We start from the raw sequence: 21,108 nt of genomic DNA, 5'->3' as shown, positions 1-21,108 counted from the left end.
GTCCTTTTCGCTCTAGGACGCATATTTAAGGAGATATGGGCAAAAGAAGTTTTTCATATAAAAATTTAAATTTTTTTAGGTTTTGGGTGGATTTTTCAATTTTTTTAGGGTGGTCACGAATTAAAGTTCTTTTCGCTCTAGGACGCATATTTAAGGAGATATGGGCAAAAGAAGTTTTTCATATAAAAATTTAAATTTTTTTAGGTTTTGGGTGGATTTTTGAATTTTTTGAGGGTGGTCACGAATTAAAGTCCTTTTCGCTCTAGGACGCATATTTAAGGAGATATGGGCAAAAGAAGTTTTTCATATAAAAATTTCAATTTTTTTAGGTTTTGGGTGGATTTTTCAATTTTTTGAGGGTGGTCACGAATTAAAGTCCTTTTCGCTCTAGGACGCATATTTAAGGAGATATGGGCAAAAGAAGTTTTTCATATAAAAATTTCAATTTTTCTAGGTTTTGGGTGGATTTTTCAATTTTTTGAGGGTGGTCACGAATTATCATCCTTTTCGCTCTAGGACGCATATTTAAGGAGATACAGCCAAAAGAAGTTTTTCGTATAAAAATTTCATTTTTTTAGGTTTTGGGTGGATTTTTCAATTTTTTGAGGGTGGTCACGAATTAAAGTCCTTTTCGCTCTAGGACGCATATTTAAGGAGATATGGGCAAAAGAAGTTTTTCATATAAAAATTTCAATTTTTTTAGGTTTTGGGTGGATTTTTCAATTTTTTTGGGGTGGTCACGAATTAAAGTCCTTTTCGCTCTAGGACGCTTAGTTTAGGAGATATGGGCAAAAGAAGTTTTTCATATAAAAATTTCAATTTTTTTAGGTTTTGGGTGGATTTTTCAATTTTTTGAGGGTGGTCACGAATTAAAGTCCTTTTCGCTCTAGGACGCATATTTTCATATAAATATTTCAATTTTTTTTAGGTTTTTGGTGGATTTTTCAATTTTTTGAGGGTGGTCACGAATTAAAGTCCTTTTCGCTCTAGGACGCATATTTAAGGAGATATGGGCAAAAGAAGTTTTTCATATAAAAATTTCAATTTTTTTAGGTTTTGGGTGGATTTTTCAATTTTTTTGGGGTGGTCACGAATTAAAGTCCTTTTCGCTCTAGGACGCATATTTAAGGAGATATGGGTAAAAGAAGTTTTTCATATAAAAATTTCAATTTTTTTAGGTTTTGGGTGGATTTTTCACTTTTTTGAGGGTGGTCACGAATTAAAGTCCTTTTCGCTCTAGGACGCATATTTAAGGAGATATGGGCAAAAGAAGTTTTTCATATAAAAATTTCAATTTTTCTAGGTTTTGGGTGGATTTTTCAATTTTTTGAGGGTGGTCACGAATTAAAGTCCTTTTCGCTCTAGGACGCATATTTAAGGAGATATGGGCAAAAGAAGTTTTTCATATAAAAATTTCAATTTTTTTAGGTTTAAGGTGGATTTTTCAATTTTTTGAGGGTGGTCACGAATTAAAGTCCTTTTCGCTCTAGGACGCATATTTAAGGAGATATGGGCAAAAGAAGTTTTTCATATAAAAATTTCAATTTTTTTAGGTTTTGGGTGGATTTTTCAATTTTTTGAGGGTGGTCACGAATTAAAGTCCTTTTCGCTCTAGGACGCATATTTAAGGAGATATGGGCAAAAGAAGTTTTTCATATAAAAATGTAAATTTTTTTAGGTTTTGAGTGGATTTTTCAATTTTTTGGGGGTGGTCACGAATTAAAGTCCTTTTCGCTCTAGGACGCATATTTAAGGAGATATGGGCAAAAGAAGTTTTTCATATAAAAATTTCAATTTTTTTTAGGTTTTGGGTGGATTTTTCAATTTTTTGAGGGTGGTCACGAATTAAAGTCCTTTTCGCTCTAGGACGCATATTTAAGGAGATATGGGCAAAAGAAGTTTTTCATATAAAAATTTCAATTTTTTTAGGTTTTGGGTGGATTTTTCAATTTTTTTGGGGTGGTCACGAATTAAAGTCCTTTTCGCTCTAGGACGCTTAGTTTAGGAGATATGGGCAAAAGAAGTTTTTCATATAAAAATTTCAATTTTTTTAGGTTTTGGGTGGATTTTTCAATTTTTTGAGGGTGGTCACGAATTAAAGTCCTTTTCGCTCTAGGACGCATATTTAAGGAGATATGGGCAAAAGAAGTTTTTCATATAAAAATTTAAATTTTTTTAGGTTTTGGGTGGATTTTTCAATTTTTTTTAGGGTGGTCACGAATTAAAGTTCTTTTCGCTCTAGGACGCATATTTAAGGAGATATGGGCAAAAGAAGTTTTTCATATAAAAATTTAAATTTTTTTAGGTTTTGGGTGGATTTTTGAATTTTTTGAGGGTGGTCACGAATTAAAGTCCTTTTCGCTCTAGGACGCATATTTAAGGAGATATGGGCAAAAGAAGTTTTTCATATAAAAATTTCAATTTTTTTAGGTTTTGGTTGGATTTTTCATTTTTTTGAGGGTGGTCACGAATTAAAGTCCTTTTCGCTCTAGGACGCATATTTAAGGAGATATGGGCAAAAGAAGTTTTTCATATAAAAATTTCAATTTTTCTAGGTTTTGGGTGGATTTTTCAATTTTTTGAGGGTGGTCACGAATTAAAGTCCTTTTCGCTCTAGGACGCATATTTAAGGAGATATGGGCAAAAGAAGTTTTTCATATAAAAATTTCAATTTTTTTAGGTTTAAGGTGGATTTTTCAATTTTTTGAGGGTGGTCACGAATTAAAGTCCTTTTCGCTCTAGGACGCATATTTAAGGAGATATGGGCAAAAGAAGTTTTTCATATAAAAATTTCAATTTTTCTAGGTTTTGGGTGGATTTTTCAATTTTTTGAGGGTGGTCACGAATTAAAGTCCTTTTCGCTCTAGGACGCATATTTAAGGAGATATGGGCAAAAGAAGTTTTTCATATAAAAATTTCAATTTTTTTTAGGTTTAAGGTGGATTTTTCAATTTTTTGAGGGTGGTCACGAATTAAAGTCCTTTTCGCTCTAGGACGCATATTTAAGGAGATATGGGCAAAAGAAGTTTTTCATATAAAAATTTCAATTTTTTTAGGTTTTGGGTGGATTTTTCAATTTTTTGAGGGTGGTCACGAATTAAAGTCCTTTTCGCTCTAGGACGCATATTTAAGGAGATATGGGCAAAAGAAGTTTTTCATATAAAAATGTAAATTTTTTTAGGTTTTGAGTGGATTTTTCAATTTTTTGGGGGTGGTCACGAATTAAAGTCCTTTTCGCTCTAGGACGCATATTTAAGGAGATATGGGCAAAAGAAGTTTTTCATATAAAAATTTCAATTTTTTTTAGGTTTTGGGTGGATTTTTTAATTTTGTGAGGGTGCTCACGAATTATCATCCTTTTCGCTCTAGGACGCATATTTAAGGAGATATAGCCAAAAGAAGTTTTTCATATAAAAATTTCATTTTTTAGGTTTTGGGTGGATTTTTCAATTTTTTGAGGGTGGTCACGAATTAAAGTCCTTTTCGCTCTAGGACGCATATTTAAGGAGATATGGGCAAAAGAAGTTTTTCATATAAAAATGTAAATTTTTTTAGGTTTTGAGTGGATTTTTCAATTTTTTGGGGGTGGTCACGAATTAAAGTCCTTTTCGCTCTAGGACGCATATTTAAGGAGATATGGGCAAAAGAAGTTTTTCATATAAAAATTTCAATTTTTTTTAGGTTTTGGGTGGATTTTTTAATTTTGTGAGGGTGCTCACGAATTATCATCCTTTTCGCTCTAGGACGCATATTTAAGGAGATATAGCCAAAAGAAGTTTTTCATATAAAAATTTCATTTTTTAGGTTTTGGGTGGATTTTTCAATTTTTTGAGGGTGGTCACGAATTAAAGTCCTTTTCGCTCTAGGACGCATATTTAAGGAGATATGGGCAAAAGAAGTTTTTCATATAAAAATTTAAATTTTTTTAGGTTTTGGGTGGATTTTTCAATTTTTTTGGGGTGGTCACGAATTAAAGTCCTTTTCGCTCTAGGACGCTTAGTTTAGGAGATATGGGCAAAAGAAGTTTTTCATATAAAAATTTCAATTTTTTTAGGTTTTGGGTGGATTTTTCAATTTTTTTAGGGTGGTCACGAATTAAAGTCCTTTTCGCTCTAGGACGCATATTTAAGGAGATATGGGCAAAAGAAGTTTTTCATATAAAAATTTCAATTTTTTTAGGTTTTGGGTGGATTTTTCAATTTTTTTAGGGTGGTCACGAATTAAAGTTCTTTTCGCTCTAGGACGCATATTTAAGGAGATATGGGCAAAAGAAGTTTTTCATATAAAAATTTAAATTTTTTAGGTTTTGGGTGGATTTTTGAATTTTTTGAGGGTGGTCACGAATTAAAGCCCTTTTCGCTCTAGGACGCATATTTAAGGAGATATGGGCAAAAGAAGTTTTTCATATAAAAATTTCAATTTTTTTAGGTTTTGGGCAGGGATCCGGAGCGGAGCGTGGAGCGGAGCGGAGCGTGGAGCGGAGCGGAGCAAGCCCTTTTTTAGCCGGAGCGGGAGCGGAGCGGGAGCGGAGCGGGAGCGGCATTTCTAAAATCCGGAGCGGAGCGGGAGCGGAGCGGTTTCCAAATGAAAAACCGCTCCGCTCCGAATAAAATATTACTTGAATAAAATGTGTATTTTTGAAATTACACTGTGTAGGTACCCTTCAGTTTTTTTGGTGCCAATTGACCCCTTTTTCCAAGCAATTGGAATTTTATATCGGTCATGGGACTGGTTGTATTTAGCCAATTGGTAGCCACTTCATGAATTTGTCTCTAGACCACAATGAACCTATCCCCTAACCGGTTCAAATGTCTCTATCACAGGGTTAATTAACACATTTCTGGCCCTTTTGCATCTATAACAGGGACAGTTCTATTTTTAGATTTTTTTTTTCAGTTATATTTTCCCTACATTTGTTCATTTTCTACCAATATCACAAACATTTAAATTGACGTTTCAACGCTGGGTGTTCAATGGCGTTTGTGGCTGAATGCGTTAAGGCGTTTTGTTATGCTGCCAGTAAACCCAGGTTCAAAACCTGGCCGGAGCGAAAAAGTTTTTCAAATTGTAAAAATTAGATAAAATAACATAAGACAAATAAAAAAAACAATGATAGAAATAAGAAGTAAAATTGGTGGAAAATTTTGTTTTTTTAGAACTGTCTCTCTAACATGTCTATTTGAACTGGTTAATTGGTGGGTTGAAAACAACCGGTTAAAGGACTGGTTTGTAGGTATCTATGTGGGGGTCAATTGACCCTTCCTATGACAACCCCATGTTAATTTCACCGGTCATCTAACCAGTTAAAGGACCTGTACCGGCTATAAAGGACAGGTGAATCGACCGGTTTGGGACCAGTCCCAAGAACTGAAGGGTAATTTCAAATTTAGCTAGTACTTAGCGTAGTGTGAGCAAACGTTTAAAATGTACGATATGTATTTTTGTACGTACGTACATTGGGGAAAACACAACTTGTTTTTTTAGTAATTGTTTTAAAAAACGGCAAATGTCAAAATATATCTCTAGTATGTGTTGTAAAAGTAACAGTAGTACTTTCGATCAATTTCATCCCGTATTACTACAAAGATGGTTGTAATGAACGTCAAATAAATGCAATTAAACGATCTTATTTATATTTAATTTTTTAGTTTTCTATACTGAAAAAAATATTGTCGTGAAGTCAAAGATTCCATGTCCTTAGAATAAGAATGCAAATTTTGCTTAACATGGAAGACGCATTTCTCTAAAATAAAGTTTTTTTCTTGTCCAAAAGGCAATAAACTTTTGAATGAAGTTGTACTGTCCTTATAGTTAAGTGATTTTACTTAAAAATGTTTTTCATAACATGAAAGATAAAATTTTTGAGGTAAGGTCAACGTGACTTTAATAATTAAGAAAAATTCTTTAAAATTAATAAAATTGTCTTTAAATTTGTTTCCTTTTTGCATCTCAAAAAATCGTTAAAAAATAAGACATGTTTTTCAACATTTTATTTTGAAGACGCTATTCTTAATATTAAACTTTAATCTACACTGAAAAAAAAATATTGTCATGAGGCCAAAGATTTCATGTCCTTAAAATACGAATGCAAATTTTGCATAGCATAGAAGAGGCATTTCTCTAATATAAACTTTTTTTTTCTTTGTCCAAAAGTCGTTGTCATTATCATTAAGTGATTTGGCTTAAAAATGGGTATCATAACATGAAAGAAAAATTTTTGGGCTACTTTAATCTATCTATCTATATATATAAAATTCAATCTATGTTTGTTTATTTGTTTGTTTGTATGTTCCGAGTTGGCTCCGAAACGGCTGAACCGATTTACTTGAAACTTTCAGAGATCGTAGGGGGCGTTCATGTGGTGAAAATAAGGTACCTCATTTTTCGACGCCTGGTCGCGGAGGGGGACCTCCCCTTCGTCGGACTTTTTGTAAATTGGACCAAAGTTGACCGATTTGCTTGAAATTTTCATTGAAGATTGGGGTTGGCATCTAGACAAAGATCCGCTACTTTATATTTCGATATTTGGTCGCGGAGGGGGGCCACCCCTTTGTTCAACTTTTTTTAAAGTACAGTGAAAAAACTAAAATTCTCTAAATTATCTGAGATTTACAGAGAACATGCGGTGAGGTTATGGAATTAATATGATTTCATATGTGGATGGGGAGGGGACCTCCCCCTTGCCCTACTTTTTGAAACTTGGAACAAAATTATGCGATTTGCTTGAAATTTTCATTCAATGTTGGGGTTGGCATCTAGACAAAAATAATTTCTACTGGAAGTCGAGTCTTAATATGGAAAAAAATAACTCGTTAACTCGTTTTTAAAGGATTTTGATAACAACTGACGAAAAAAATCTAAAAAAATGAAAAATTAACATTTGCTTCCTAAAAGCAAGTACATGACCCCCAAATCTAAAAGAGAATTACGTCTTTAAAGTAACCTTACTTGTATTCTCCTCTTCTTTGGCTCGGAATTAATACCCAAACTGTTAAAGTAAAGACAAAGTCTTTGGAACCGGGCATGCTTTTTTTCAGTGTAAGGACATTCATATTTGCTTTACTATTGTACTATATCCTAGCATTCTCTTATTTCTGATATTAGTTCTCGAAAATTTAATTAAAATTATGGATAGTTTCAATTTTGGTTGAAAAATGCGAATATACATTTATTATACAATAAAGGGGAAAAAAGCGAAATTAGGTAACACTAGATCTGAGTAAGAATATTCGTAGGAATACCACGGACTGATGTCGATGGAGGTTGTTGCAAACATAAACATACACACACACATTACAAATATAACAAAACCTCTTCTCTACGTCTGTTGCAAAACAAACAAAAAACTTTCGGAGAGTAGTTACTTCTACTCTGTGTATAGACTTTCAATTCCAATCAGCGTTGCCGTTTTGGTCCGATCGGACCAAAATTGGTCCAAAAGATTTCTAATTTTTAAATTTGGTCCGATGGTCAGACCAAACAGAATTTGGTCCATTTTCATAAATTTGGTTTCTATCACATATTAAATAGTAGATGGTGCACCGCAAAGAATATTGTCGGGAGGCCAAATACTTCACAAGCTTCAAATACGAATTTTGCTTAGAATAGAAGACGTATTTCTCTGAAAAAAAGTTTTTCCTTGTCTAAAAGTCTCTAAACTTTTCAATGAAGTCTGTTTATCCTTATTGCTAAATGATTCGACATAAAAATGTGTATCCTAACATGAATGCAAATTTCGTTTTAATGAAGTCAAAATGGATTTAATATTTCTGAAAAAATCTTCAAAATTAATAAAATGTTTCAACACATTGTTTTAAAGTCATTATACCCTAAACCACATAGTGGTTAGGGTATAATAAGTTTGATCTGCCAAAAAATGTGCCTACAAGAAATATTGATTTTAGACCCCATAAAATATATACCGATCGACTAAGAATCACCTCCTGAGTCGATCTAGCGCTTGGTGTCCGTCTGTCCATCCGTCCGTCTGTCCATGTATTTGTTGTTCACAGGATTTCGGTCGCAATTATTAACCGATTTTGATGAAATTTGGTACAGGGAGTTTTTTTGGGCACAAGAACGAACGTTATTGAATTTGGAAGAAATCGGATCAAATTTAGATATAGCTCCCATATATATGTATTGCCCGATTTCGACAAATGGGGTCACGTTGCACTTTTTTACTAACCGATCGTCGTCAAAATTAGCACAAAATAATCTTCTGTATCACCCTTTATGTCTGAAAATTTCATCGAAATCGGTTAAGATTTAGATATAGGTCCCATATATATGTATCGCCCGATTTTGCCAAATTAGGTCATAAAACCCTTATTTATCAACCGATCTTACTCAAAGTTGGCGAAATGTAATCTTCTATAGCACTAACTATATGTGCAAAAAATCATCGAAATCGGTTCAGATTTAGCTATAGCTCCCATATATGTACCGCCCGATTTTTCTAAATAAAATAAAACTCAATTGAACAAATAATACAATGTTTGTACTATAATTTTCCCGAATAGGAGCGGAGCGGAGCGATTTTTTTTTTCTCGGAGCGGAGCGGTTTTTTTTCTCCGGAGCGGGAGCGGAGCGGAGCGAAAAAAATGGACCGCTCCGGCTCCCTGGTTTTGGGTGGATTTTTTAATTTTTTTTGGGGTGGTCACGAAATAAAGTCCTTTTCGCTCTAGACGCATAGTTTAGGAGATATGGGAAAAATAAGTTTTTCATATAAAAATTTCAATTTTTTTAGGTTTTGGGTGGATTTTTCAATTTTTTGAGGGTGGTCACGAATTAAAGTTCTTTTCGCTCTAGGACGCATATTTAAGGAGATATGGGCAAAAGAAGTTTTTCATATAAAAATTTCAATTTTTTTAGGTTTTGTGTGGATTTTTGAATTTTTTGAGGGTGGCCATGAATTAAAGTCCTTTTCGCTCTAGGACGCATATTTAAGGAGATATGGGCAAAAGAAGTTTTTCATATAAAAATTTCATTTTTTTTAGGTTTTGGGTGGATTTTTGAATTTTTTGAGTGTGGTCTTGAATTAAAGTCCTTTTCGCTCTAGGACGCATATTTAAGGAGATATGGGCAAAAGAAGTTTTTCATATAAAAATTTAATTTTTTTTAGGTTTTGGGTGGATTTTTCAATTTTTTGAGGGTGGTCACGAATTAAAGTCCTTTTCGCTCTAGGACGCATATTTAAGGAGATATGGGCAAAAGAAGTTTTTCATATAAAAATTTAAATTTTTTTAGGTTTTGAGTGGACTTTTCAATTTTTTGGGGGTGGTCACGAATTAAAGTCCTTTTCGCTCTAGGACGCATATTTAAGGAGATATGGGCAAAAGAAATTTTTCATATAAAAATTTAAATTTTTTTAGGTTTTGGGTGGATTTTTGAATTTTTTGAGGGTGGTCACGAATTAAAGTCCTTTTCGCTCTAGGACGCATATTTAAGGAGATATGGGCAAAAGAAGTTTTTCATATAAAAATTTCAATGTTTTTAGGTTTTGGGTGGATTTTTCAATTTTTTTAGGGTGGTCACGAATTAAAGTTCATTTCGCTCTAGGACGCATATTTAAGGAGATATTGGCAAAAGAAGTTTTTCATATAAAAATTTCAATTTTTCTAGGTTTTGGGTGGATTTTTCAATTTTTTGAGGGTGGTCACGAATTAAAGTCCTTTTCGCTCTAGGACGCATATTTAAGGAGATATGGCCAAAAGAAGTTTTTCATATAAAAATTTCAATTTTTTTTAGGTTTTGGGTGGATTTTTCAATTTTTTGAGGGTGGTCACGAATTATCATCCTTTTCGCTCTATGACGCATATTTAAGGAGATATGGGCAAAAGAAGTTTTTCATATAAAAATTTCAAATTTTTTAGGTTTTGGGTGGATTTTTCAATTTTTTGAGATTGGTCACGAATTAAAGTCCTTTTCGCTCTAGGAGGCATATTTAAGGAGATATGGGCAAAAGAAGTTTTTCATATAAAAATTTAAATTTTTTTAGGTTTTGGGTGGATTTTTGAATTTTTTGAGGGTGGTCACGAATTAAAGTCCTTTTCGCTCTAGGACGCATATTTAAGGAGATATGGGCAAAAGAAGTTTTTCATATAAAAATTTAAATTTTAGGTTTTGAGTGGACTTTTCAATTTTTTGGGGGTGGTCACGAATTAAAGTCCTTTTCGCTCTAGGACGCATATTTAAGGAGATATGGCCAAAAGAAGTTTTTCATATAAAAATTTCAATTTTTTTAGGTTTTGGGTGGATTTTTCAATTTTTTGAGGGTGGTCACGAATTATCATCCTTTTCGCTCTAGGACGCATATTTAAGGAGATATGGGCAAAAGAAGTTTTTCATATAAAAATTTCAAATTTTTTAGGTTTTGGGTGGATTTTTCAATTTTTTTGGGGTGGTCACGAATTAAAGTCCTTTTCGCTCTAGGACGCTTAGTTTAGGAGATATGGGCAAAAGAAGTTTTTCATATAAAAATTTCATTTTTTTTAGGTTTTGGGTGGATTTTTCAATTTTTTGAGGGTGGTCACGAATTAAAGTCCTTTTCGCTCTAGGACGCATATTTAAGGAGATATGGGCCAAAGAAGTTTTTCATATAAAAATTTCAATTTTTTTAGGTTTTGGGTGGATTTTTCAATTTTTTGAGGGTGGTCACGAATTAAAGTCCTTTTCGCTCTAGGACGCATATTTAAGGAGATATGGGCAAAAGAAGTTTTTCATATAAAAATTTCAATGATTTTAGGTTTTGGGTGGATTTTTCAATTTTTTTAGGGTGGTCACGAATTAAAGTCCTTTTCGCTCTAGGACGCATATTTAAAGAGATATTGGCAAAAGAAGTTTTTCATATAAAAATTTAAATTTTTTTAGGTTTTGGGTGGATTTTTCAATTTTTTGAGGGTGGTCACGAATTAAAGTCCTTTTCGCTCTAGGACGCATATTTTAGGAGATATGGGCAAAAGAAATTTTTCATATAAAAATTTCAATTTTTTTAGGTTTTGTGTGGATTTTTGAATTTTTTGAGGGTGGTCATGAATTAAAGTCCTTTTCGCTCTAGGACGCATATTTAAGGAGATATGGGCAAAAGAAGTTTTTCATATAAAAATTTCATTTTTTTTAGGTTTTGGGTGGATTTTTGAATTTTTTGAGGGTGGTCTTGAATTAAAGTCCTTTTCGCTCTAGGACGCATATTTAAGGAGATATGGGCAAAAGAAGTTTTTCATATAAAAATTTCATTTTTTTTAGGTTTTGGGTGGATTTTTCAATTTTTTTAGTTTGGTCACGAATTAAAGTCCTTTTCGCTCTAGGACGCATATTTTAGGAGATATGGGCAAAAGAAGTTTTTCATATAAAAATTTCAATTTTTTTAGGTTTTGGGTGGATTTTTCAATTTTTTGGGGTGGTCACGAATTAAAGTCCTTTTCGCTCTAGGACGCTTAGTTTAGGAGATATGGGCAAAAGAAGTTTTTCATATAAAAATTTATTTTTTTCTAGGTTTTGGGTGGATTTTTCAATTTTTTGAGGGTGGTCACGAATTAAAGTCCTTTTCGCTCTAGGACGCATAGTTTAGGAGATATGGGCAAAAGAAGTTTTTCATATAAAAATTTCAATTTTTTTAGGTTTTGGGTGGATTTTTCAATTTTTTGAGGGTGGTCACGAATTAAAGTCCTTTTCGCTCTAGGACGCATATTTAAGGAGATATGGGCAAAAGAAGTTTTTCATATAAAAATTTACATTTTTTTAGGTTTTGGGTGGACTTTTCAATTTTTTGGGGGTGGTCACGAATTAAAGTCCTTTTCGCTCTAGGACGCATATTTAAGGAGATATGGGCAAAAGAAATTTTTCATATAAAAATTTCAATTTTTTTAGGTTTTGGGTGGATTTTTCAATTTTTTGAGGGTGGTCACGAATTAAAGTCCTTTTCGCTCTAGGACGCATATTTAAGGAGATATGGGCAAAAGAAGTTTTTCATATAAAAATTTCAATTTTTGTAGGTTTTGGGTGGATTTTTCAATTTTTTGAGGGTGGTCACGAATTATCATCCTTTTCGCTCTAGGACGCATATTTAAGGAGATATTGGCAAAAGAAGTTTTTCATATAAAAATTTCAATTTTTCTAGGTTTTGGGTGGATTTTTCAATTTTTTGAGGGTGGTCACGAATTAAAGTCCTTTTCGCTCTAGGACGCATATTTAAGGAGATATAGCCAAAAGAAGTTTTTCATATAAAAATTTCAATTTTTTTAGGTTTTGGGTGGATTTTTCAATTTTTTGAGGGTGGTCACGAATTATCATCCTTTTCGCTCTAGGACGCATATTGAAGGAGATATAGCCAAAAGAAGTTTTTCATATAAAAATTTCAATTTTTTTAGGTTTTGGGTGGATTTTTCAATTTTTTGGGGGTGGTCACGAATTAAAGTCCTTTTCGCTCTAGGACGCATATTTAAGGAGATATGGGCAAAAGAAGTTTTTCATATAAAAATTTAATTTTTTTTAGGTTTTGGGTGGATTTTTCAATTTTTTGAGGGTGGTCATGAATTATCATCCTTTTCGCTCTAGGACGCATATTTAAGGAGATATGGGCAAAAGAAGTTTTTCATATAAAAATTTCAATGTTGTTAGGTTTTGGGTGGATTTTTCAATTTTTGGGGGGTGGTCACGAATTAAAGTCCTTTTTGCTCTAGGACGCATATTTAAGGAGATATGGGCAAAAGAAGTTTTTCATATAAAAATTTCAATGTTTTTAGGTTTTGGGTGGATTTTTCAATTTTTTTAGGGTGGTCACGAATTAAAGTCCTTTTCGCTCTAGGACGCATATTTAAGGAGATATTGTCAAAAGAAGTTTTTCATATAAAAATTTCAATTTTTCTAGGTTTTGGGTGGATTTTTCAATATTTTGAGGGTGGTCACGAATTAAAGTCCTTTTCGCTCTAGGACGCATATTTAAGGAGATATAGCCAAAAGAAGTTTTTCATATAAAAATTTCAATTTTTTTAGGTTTTGGGTGGATTTTTGAATTTTTTGAGGGTGGTCACGAATTAAAGTCCTTTTCGCTCTAGGACGCATATTTAAGGAGATATGGGCAAAAGAAGTTTTTCATATAAAAATTTCAATTTTTTTAGGTTTTGGGTGGATTTTTCAATTTTTTGAGGGTGGTCACGAATTAAAGTCCTTTTCGCTCTAGGACGCATATTTAAGGAGATATGGGCAAAAGAAGTTTTTCATATAAAAATTTAAATTTTTTTAGGTTTTGAGTGGACTTTTCAATTTTTTGGGGGTGGTCACGAATTAAAGTCCTTTTCGCTCTAGGACGCATATTTAAGGAGATATGGCCAAAAGAAGTTTTTCATATAAAAATTTCAATTTTTTAGGTTTTGGGTGGATTTTTCAATTTTTTGAGGGTGGTCACGAATTATCATCCTTTTCGCTCTAGGACGCATATTTAAGGAGATATGGGCAAAAGAAGTTTTTCATATAAAAATTTCAATGATTTTAGGTTTTGGGTGGATTTTTCAATTTTTTTAGGGTGGTCACGAATTAAAGTCCTTTTCGCTCTAGGACGCTTAGTTTAGGAGATATGGGCAAAAGAAGTTTTTCATATAAAAATTTCATTTTTTTAGGTTTTGGGTGGATTTTTCAATTTTTTGAGGGCGGTCACGAATTAAAGTCCTTTTCGCTCTAGGACGCATATTTAAGGAGATATGGGCAAAAGAAGTTTTTCATATAAAAATTTCAATTTTTTTAGGTTTTGGGTGGATTTTTCAATTTTTTGAGGGTGGTCACGAATTAAAGTCCTTTTCGCTCTAGGACGCATATTTAAGGAGATATGGGCAAAAGAAGTTTTTCATATAAAAATTTCAAATTTTTTAGGTTTTGGGTGGATTTTTCAATTTTTTTGGGGTGGTCACGAATTAAAGTCCTTTTCGCTCTAGGACGCTTAGTTTAGGAGATATGGGCAAAAGAAGTTTTTCATATAAAAATTTAAATTTTTCTAGGTTTTGGGTGGATTTTTCAATTTTTTGAGGGTGGTCACGAATTAAAGTCCTTTTCGCTCTCGGGCGCATAGTTTAGGAGATATGGGCAAAAGAAGTTTTTCATATAAAAATTTCAATTTTTTTAGGTTTTGGGTGGATTTTTCAATTTTTTGAGGGTGGTCACGAATTAAAGTCCTTTTCGCTCTAGGACGCATATTTAAGGAGATATGGGCAAAAGAAGTTTTTCATATAAAAATTTAAATTTTTTTAGGTTTTGGGTGGACTTTTCAATTTTTTGGGGGTGGTCACGAATTATCATCCTTTTCGCTCTAGGACGCATATTTAAGGAGATATGGGCAAAAGAAGTTTTTCATATAAAAATTTCAAATTTTTTAGGTTTTGGGTGGATTTTTCAATTTTTTTGGGGTGGTCACGAATTAAAGTCCTTTTCGCTCTAGGACGCTTAGTTTAGGAGATATGGGCAAAAGAAGTTTTTCATATAAAAATTTAAATTTTTCTGGGTTTTGGGTGGATTTTTCAATTTTTTGAGGGTGGTCACGAATTAAAGTCCTTTTAGCTCTAGGACGCATATTTAAGGAGATATGGGCAAAAGAAGTTTTTCATATAAAAATTTCATTTTTTTTAGGTTTTGGGTGGATTTTTCAATTTTTTGAGGGTGGTCACGAATTAAAGTCCTTTTCGCTCTAGGACGCATATTTAAGGAGATATGGGCAAAAGAAGTTTTTCATATAAAAATTTAAATTTTTTTAGGTTTTGAGTGGACTTTTCAATTTTTTGGGGGTGGTCACGAATTAAAGTCCTTTTCGCTCTAGGACGCATATTTAAGGAGATATGGGCAAAAGAAATTTTTCATATAAAAATTTCAATTTTTTTAGGTTTTGGGTGGATTTTTGAATTTTTTGAGGGTGGTCACGAATTAAAGTCTTTTTCGCTCTAGGACGCATATTTAAGGAGATATTGGAAAAAGAAGTTTTTCATATAAAAATTTCAATTTTTCTACGTGTTGGAGCGCCAGGCGAAGAGAAGAAAAAACACGTATTTTAAGCTGGAATTCAATTTATTTAAATTCGTAGATAGATATGTATGCTAAAATCTAAAAAATATTTATTTCAAAACACAATTTATTTTATTTTATTTCAATTTAACTTACACTTGTGTTTGATTAAATTTTATTCATTTAAATAATAAAGGATTAAATTTGTACAAGTCCTATCTATTGCCTGGCATCTAAAGGAAAGGAAAGAATAGCCAGACTTCCTTTTGTATCTGTCAAAAAATTGTAATTGATCGATTATCATTTATTGATATCCGATAACTGTTACGATGTTCAGTGTCAACAAAAGTGTAACCGATAGGAATGTTCGTCGACGAAGATTTACGGTTCAACATTCCCCTCTCCGTAAGCCTTGTGCGGAGTCACGGGGTTTACTTCCAATTTCGCAAGCTTGATTACCGGGCGTGTTGATATGCCCGATAACGTTTTCACAACTGCAGTCCGCACTCCTCCGTCTTTACCACGAACCACATCTATGACTCTACCTTTTATCCACGTATTTCTTTTTGTGTTCTCATCCACAATAACAACGATATCCCCAACTGATATTTGTTGCTCTCTGCATTCGTGCCATTTTGTTCGCTTAGTTAGACATGGGAGACACTCTCGAACCCATCTTCGCCAAAAAGAATCAGCAATATGGCCAGCAATACGAAAATTTCTACTCAGCGCTGTTCCACTGCTATCGCCGTCTCTTTCTCTTACTCCACTTGAGCACCCCAGTAAAAAATGGTTGGGTGTGAGGGCTTCACCATCTGCGCTGTCTAACGGAACATACGATAGTGGTCTCATATTGAGAATATTTTCCACGTCTGCAAGAGCTGCTCTCAGTATGTCTTCTCTTATACACTGCTGTGGGTGAATATCATGAAGAATTGATTTTACCGAACGTATCATCCGTTCCCATGCTCCCCCCATATGGGGGGAGGCCGGAGTAATGAAACTCCACTCGATGTCTGGATACTTGCACTCAATTTCATCATAACAAATTTTCTCAATTTCGTCAACTAAAATTCGGCTGGCGCCTCTAAAATTTGTTGCATTATCGGAGAATATTCTCCTCGGCACTCCTCTTCTCGAAATGAATTGTTTTAGAACCAGCAAAAAAGAATCTGTGGAAAGTGAAGACGTTATTTCGATATGTACAGCGCAAACAGTCATGCAAGTAAATAAAACGCCCCAACGTTTTTCATGGCGCCTACCTACAGCAACATCGATTGGGCCAAAGTAATCGATTCCAGTAAAAGAAAAAGGCCTTGTAAAACTGCTGATTCGTTCTTGGGGCAGACCTCCCATTTCAGGTGGTATAGGCATTGCTCGAACATTTTTGCATTTTTGACAATTTCTGATCGTCTGGCGTACTAAAGCCCGCATTCCAGATATATAATAAACTTGTCTCATCTCGTTCACAACTATTTCGGGATGATGGTGATGGAAACGCCGATGGTAAAAATTCGTTATGAGCTCGGTCAAGTAATGTTTTCGAGGAAGCACTATTGGTCTTTTTGTATCAAATTTTACGTGAGGAGCTGCGTCAATTCTTCCCTTGATACGAAGGACACCAATTTCATCTACGTAAGGAGAAAGTTTAAAAATTGTGCTTTTGCGACTCACCATTTTATTTTCTGATTTTAGTTGAAGAATTTCTTCAAAATATTCATCTTGTTGGCAATTTTTTATAAGTATCAATTCCGCCGCTTTTATTGGACATTTGTTAATTAATTCTTCCAGCGCCTTGTTGTTAAACGGTTGTTTCAGTAGTCGTCTCACAAATTTCAAAACATAGACTTGAGCCATTCTTAATTTTTCCCACTTACTGAATCGTTCTGCTGCTGGCGAAGACTCCCAATTGTTGCCTTTTGGTGACGATAACAGCGCTGCTGGCATTTCGCTGGTGTGGAGAAAACAGTGATCAATTTCGATGATAGGCCAGTGGTCGTCTGTTTGTAGAAGATATTCTGGACCGTTAAACCATCGTATATTTTTATGAATTTCATTGTTGTTGGAAATTTTTGTTCCATCGTCAGCTACATTCAATTTTGATGGCACCCAACGCCATTCGTTTGCATTTGAGTCCTGCAATATTTCACCAATTCGAACTGCAACGAATTGGTTAAATTTTCTGGTATCAGAATTAATCCAATACAGCACGTCTTTCGAGTCCGTCCAAAATATTCTACGTTGGATTTTTATAGTCATTTCATTTTTCAAAAATTTAGCTATTCGTAATCCCAATACCGCCGCCATTAGTTCCATTCGGGGAACAGAAATCGGTTTGAGTGGTGCCACACGGGTTTTTGAAAACACAAGTCTACAATTTACTTCTTCTCCGACCCTTGTTCTGTAATATGCTACGGCTGCATACGCACGTATACTTGCGTCCACAAAAATATGGAGTTCGTTGCTTTCACTTTGGCTCGATGATGGGCAACGGCGGGGAACTCTTATCTCGCCAATATTTTTTAACTTACTCATCCACTGAAACCACGCGGTTTTCTCCAGCTCACAAATTTCTTCATCCCAAGATATTTTTGCATAATTATTTTTGCTTCCACTACAAAAAAATCCAAGTAGTCCCAGTGGATCAAAAATCTTCATAATAATTCGAAGAAGTTGTCTTTTTGTTGGTATTAAGCTCTCATCAAAACAGCTGTCGTCCAGTTTGTGGAAAAAGGTGAACTCGTCGCAATCAGGAATCCACCATACACCTAAAATCTTTTCTTGTTGAGAATCTGGGACTAGAAAGCATTTTTTTGTTTTGTTTTGACATTCATTGAGTGCATCAAGAACCGGTTTTGAGTTGCTTACCCAGTTTCTCATTTCGAAACCTCCTTCGCTATGAATCATTTTAACAGCTTTTGAGAGAGCAATCATTTCTATTTCACTGTCCACACTGTGTAACCAGTCGTCAACAAAGGTGTTGTTTTTTATGGTTTAAACAGCTTGGGGATAATCTGGAAAGAAACGATCAGCATTTTTGTTTTTAACATAGTTGGCTAGTGATGGAGAGCATGATGCGCCAAATGTCATTACTCTCATTATGTATGTATCTGGCTCCCTTGACGCATCTCCCCCTCGCCATAAAAACAGCTGTGCCACTTGGTCCTCTTCTCTTATTAGCACTTGGTGGAACATTTCTCTTATGTCGCCACACAATGCTGTTGCCCGTTCTCGAAAACGAATCAGTATGCCAATTAATGACTGCATCATATCAGGGCCTTTAAGAAGGACGGAATTTAGAGAGATGTTATTTACCTTAGATGCTGCATCCCACACAACACGTAGCTTATTTTTATTAACGTTGTTGACAACGAAAATTGGTAAATACCAGGACCTTTCATTATCAATTGGATACTCTTTCGGAAGTTTTCGAATGTAGCCCTTCTCAAGGTAATCCGTTATTTTATTGTTTACAAACATTTTTAAATTGTTGTCTCTTGACATTTTTCTCTCTAAGCATTCTAGTCTTCTTCTTGCCATCGGAAGAGAGTTGGGTAATTGTATGTTTTTATACCTCCACAAGAGCCCAGTTTCCCACCTTTTTTCACTTTGAATATATTTTGTGGTCGACTCCATTATTTCTAGGGCCTTTTCTTCATCTTTTGAAATTAGCGTTTTGATGTTCGGATTGACACCCACTGATTCTAAAGAAAAGAAATAACGCATTATTTCATCAATTTTGTTAGTATCATTACAATCACATATGTGCAAAGCTCTGGGTATTTTGGTATTTTCCAAACAATCACGACCATATACAGACCACCCTATCCGACACCGTGTTGCTATAATGCCGTCACCACTATTTTCTCTCACTTCTAATGGAGCGATTAAATTGATGTTGTCCAGGCCAATTAGTATACGTGGCTTCCTTGCGCTGTATAATTGTATGGGCAGTGATTTCAAATGTAAATGGTCCCTTATGATGGAAGAGTCCAGAGCCTGTTCTGGTAGGTCCATATTTGATATTGTTCGTACATTAAACATCTTGTATTTTTTCGACGTATTTATTTGTGACGAAATTCCAATATTTACAGCTCTGGATTCTTCTGCCATGGTTATATCGCCAGTCCATTTCATACAAAGTTCACTGGATGGTCCATCCAAACGAAGCTCATTAGCGAGATTTTCTTCAATTAGTGATATTGACGACCCTTCGTCAACAAGGGCTAATGTATTTACCATGACGTCATTGCCATATAATGTAACTGGTATACATTTGAATAACACATTACGCATAGTAGAATGGAGTAGAACAGTGTTGTTCTGGTTATTGTTGTTACTCTCACCTGCAGTAACAGAAATATTGCTATCAGTACTCTCACAACTATTAACAGCTCTCTGGCTGTTAACAACATTTCTGTTACTGGCATCGGTGGTACCTCCATCTCCTCTATTGTTATTGCTGTTGTTTGCATATGAGTGCAAGAGAGAGTTATGTGCCATGTTGCAACCGTCTACCCCGCACTGCCGTTTTGAGTGACAACGTTTAATTAAATGATTTTTTAGGCATCTAATACATAGTCCTCTCTCCTTAATAAATTTCCAACGGTTCTGTTGACTCATTGCAATGAATGATGGGCTATCGTATAACTGGTTTGGATCACTGCACAATGTACATGGATTATTTTTGGTGACAGTTGGAGTGGAATCATGTAGAAAAATTCTTTCTTTGGGATTTTTGCGACTGGCTTTTTCTTCAGTTTGTGATAGAAAATTAATATCTGTTGGTGTGACCAGACTTGCGCATGTTGCTATTTTAAAAAGCCAATCATCAAAAGTTCCGATGTCCACACGTACTAGTTCCAATCGTCGACGGCCAAAATCTAATTTCATATCACCCGGCAGCTTGTTCAGCAAATCGTTGAGTAACATGGGGTCATTAAGATAGTCGCCTAGTCCAATTGCAACCATTGTGGCTGTATAATTTTGTACAGCTAAAGCGAAATTTATTAAGGTGTTTAGTTTCTCAGTTCTGACTGGTGGTAATTGACGAAGTTTGCGCTGCAGAGCATCGTGAATAACATCTGGTCGACCAAATAACATTCGGAGGGTTTCTATAGCTAACGGCACGGTTGAAGGCATCATTAATTTTCCGCGGACGGCTTCGAGAGCGGCGCCTTTTAGACATCTTTGCAACCGAATAAGATTTTCTTGATTGGAGAAGCCGCACCGCTCAGTAGATTGTTCATAGTTTGTAATAAAGAGCGGCCAATCTTCAGGGTGCCCGGAGAAACTCGGTAGGTCTTTATTTATTACTTGTCTCGAAGATATTTGGGACTGCGACAATGTTATATCCGACGGCTGAGCTGTGGGATCTGGATAAGAGATACGGTTAGAAAAGTCAAATGGGTGATAAATAGAATCTGACAGTAGGTTAGGACACCATCTACTACCACTAGGCAGATCTGCAGATCCTGTTGTAACTGGCGGTCTAATAAATGACGATTGAGTTGGCGTAACGTGCGGGTATGCCATATTCGTACTAGCCATGCTGGGTATAACTGAAAATGGAATTTGGTTTCCATAACCGAATGCAGTTGACGCTGATGTGTAGCACGGTCGATTACCTATTGTGGATAAAAAAAGTCGAAAATGAAGAGGGGTCATAAGACGCACTGCTAAATCCGTTAAAGGTGAACAAATTTGTTGTATTTGATAGATTTGACCATGTAACTCCAGTAGTGCTGTTTGCTGGTACACCTTGTCGAGCTGTGTTCACGGTATGTGGCGGTACATCATTACCGGCTGAAGATGTCATATCAGTGGCCAGAGTCATAGATGTGGATTCACCTGTTGTGGTTACAGCATTCGTTGGTGTATCGCTGCGTAGAGTGCTTGACGAGCTGGTTTGGTCTTCCATTTTCCTTGAGTTGTTTTTGTTTTACACCAAAGTATTTTAGAATGTTGGAGCGCCAGGCGAAGAGAAGAAAAAACACGCATTTTAAGCTGGAATTCAATTTATATAAATTCGTAGATAGATATGTATGCTAAAATCTAAAAAATATTTATTTCAAAACACAATTTATTTTATTTTATTTCAATTTAACTTACACTTGTGTT

General features: G+C 34.6%; 2 protein-coding genes across 2 annotated transcripts; both read right to left on the bottom strand.

Annotated features, from left to right (window-relative positions):
- Window positions 1-15,369: 15,369 nt before the first annotated feature.
- On the bottom strand, window positions 15,370-17,922 carry LOC142230989 (uncharacterized). Its single transcript, XM_075301608.1, has one exon. It carries the CDS (start codon window positions 17,920-17,922, stop codon window positions 15,370-15,372), a length of 2,553 nt encoding a protein of 850 aa, XP_075157723.1.
- Window positions 17,923-17,982: 60 nt separating this feature from the next.
- On the bottom strand, window positions 17,983-20,908 carry LOC142230988 (uncharacterized). The gene is made up of 3 exons (XM_075301607.1): window positions 20,665-20,908; window positions 20,442-20,615; window positions 17,983-20,363 (listed from the first exon to the last, which is right to left on the bottom strand). The coding sequence occupies exons 1-3, from the start codon at window positions 20,906-20,908 to the stop codon at window positions 17,983-17,985; spliced, it is 2,799 nt and encodes a 932-aa protein (XP_075157722.1).
- Window positions 20,909-21,108: the final 200 nt, after the last annotated feature.

This window comes from Haematobia irritans, chromosome 3, assembly GCF_050003625.1.
Source record: "Haematobia irritans isolate KBUSLIRL chromosome 3, ASM5000362v1, whole genome shotgun sequence".
In the NCBI taxonomy this organism is placed as follows: Eukaryota; Metazoa; Arthropoda; class Insecta; order Diptera; family Muscidae; genus Haematobia; species Haematobia irritans.
This window is presented reverse-complemented; position numbering and strand designations above follow the sequence as displayed.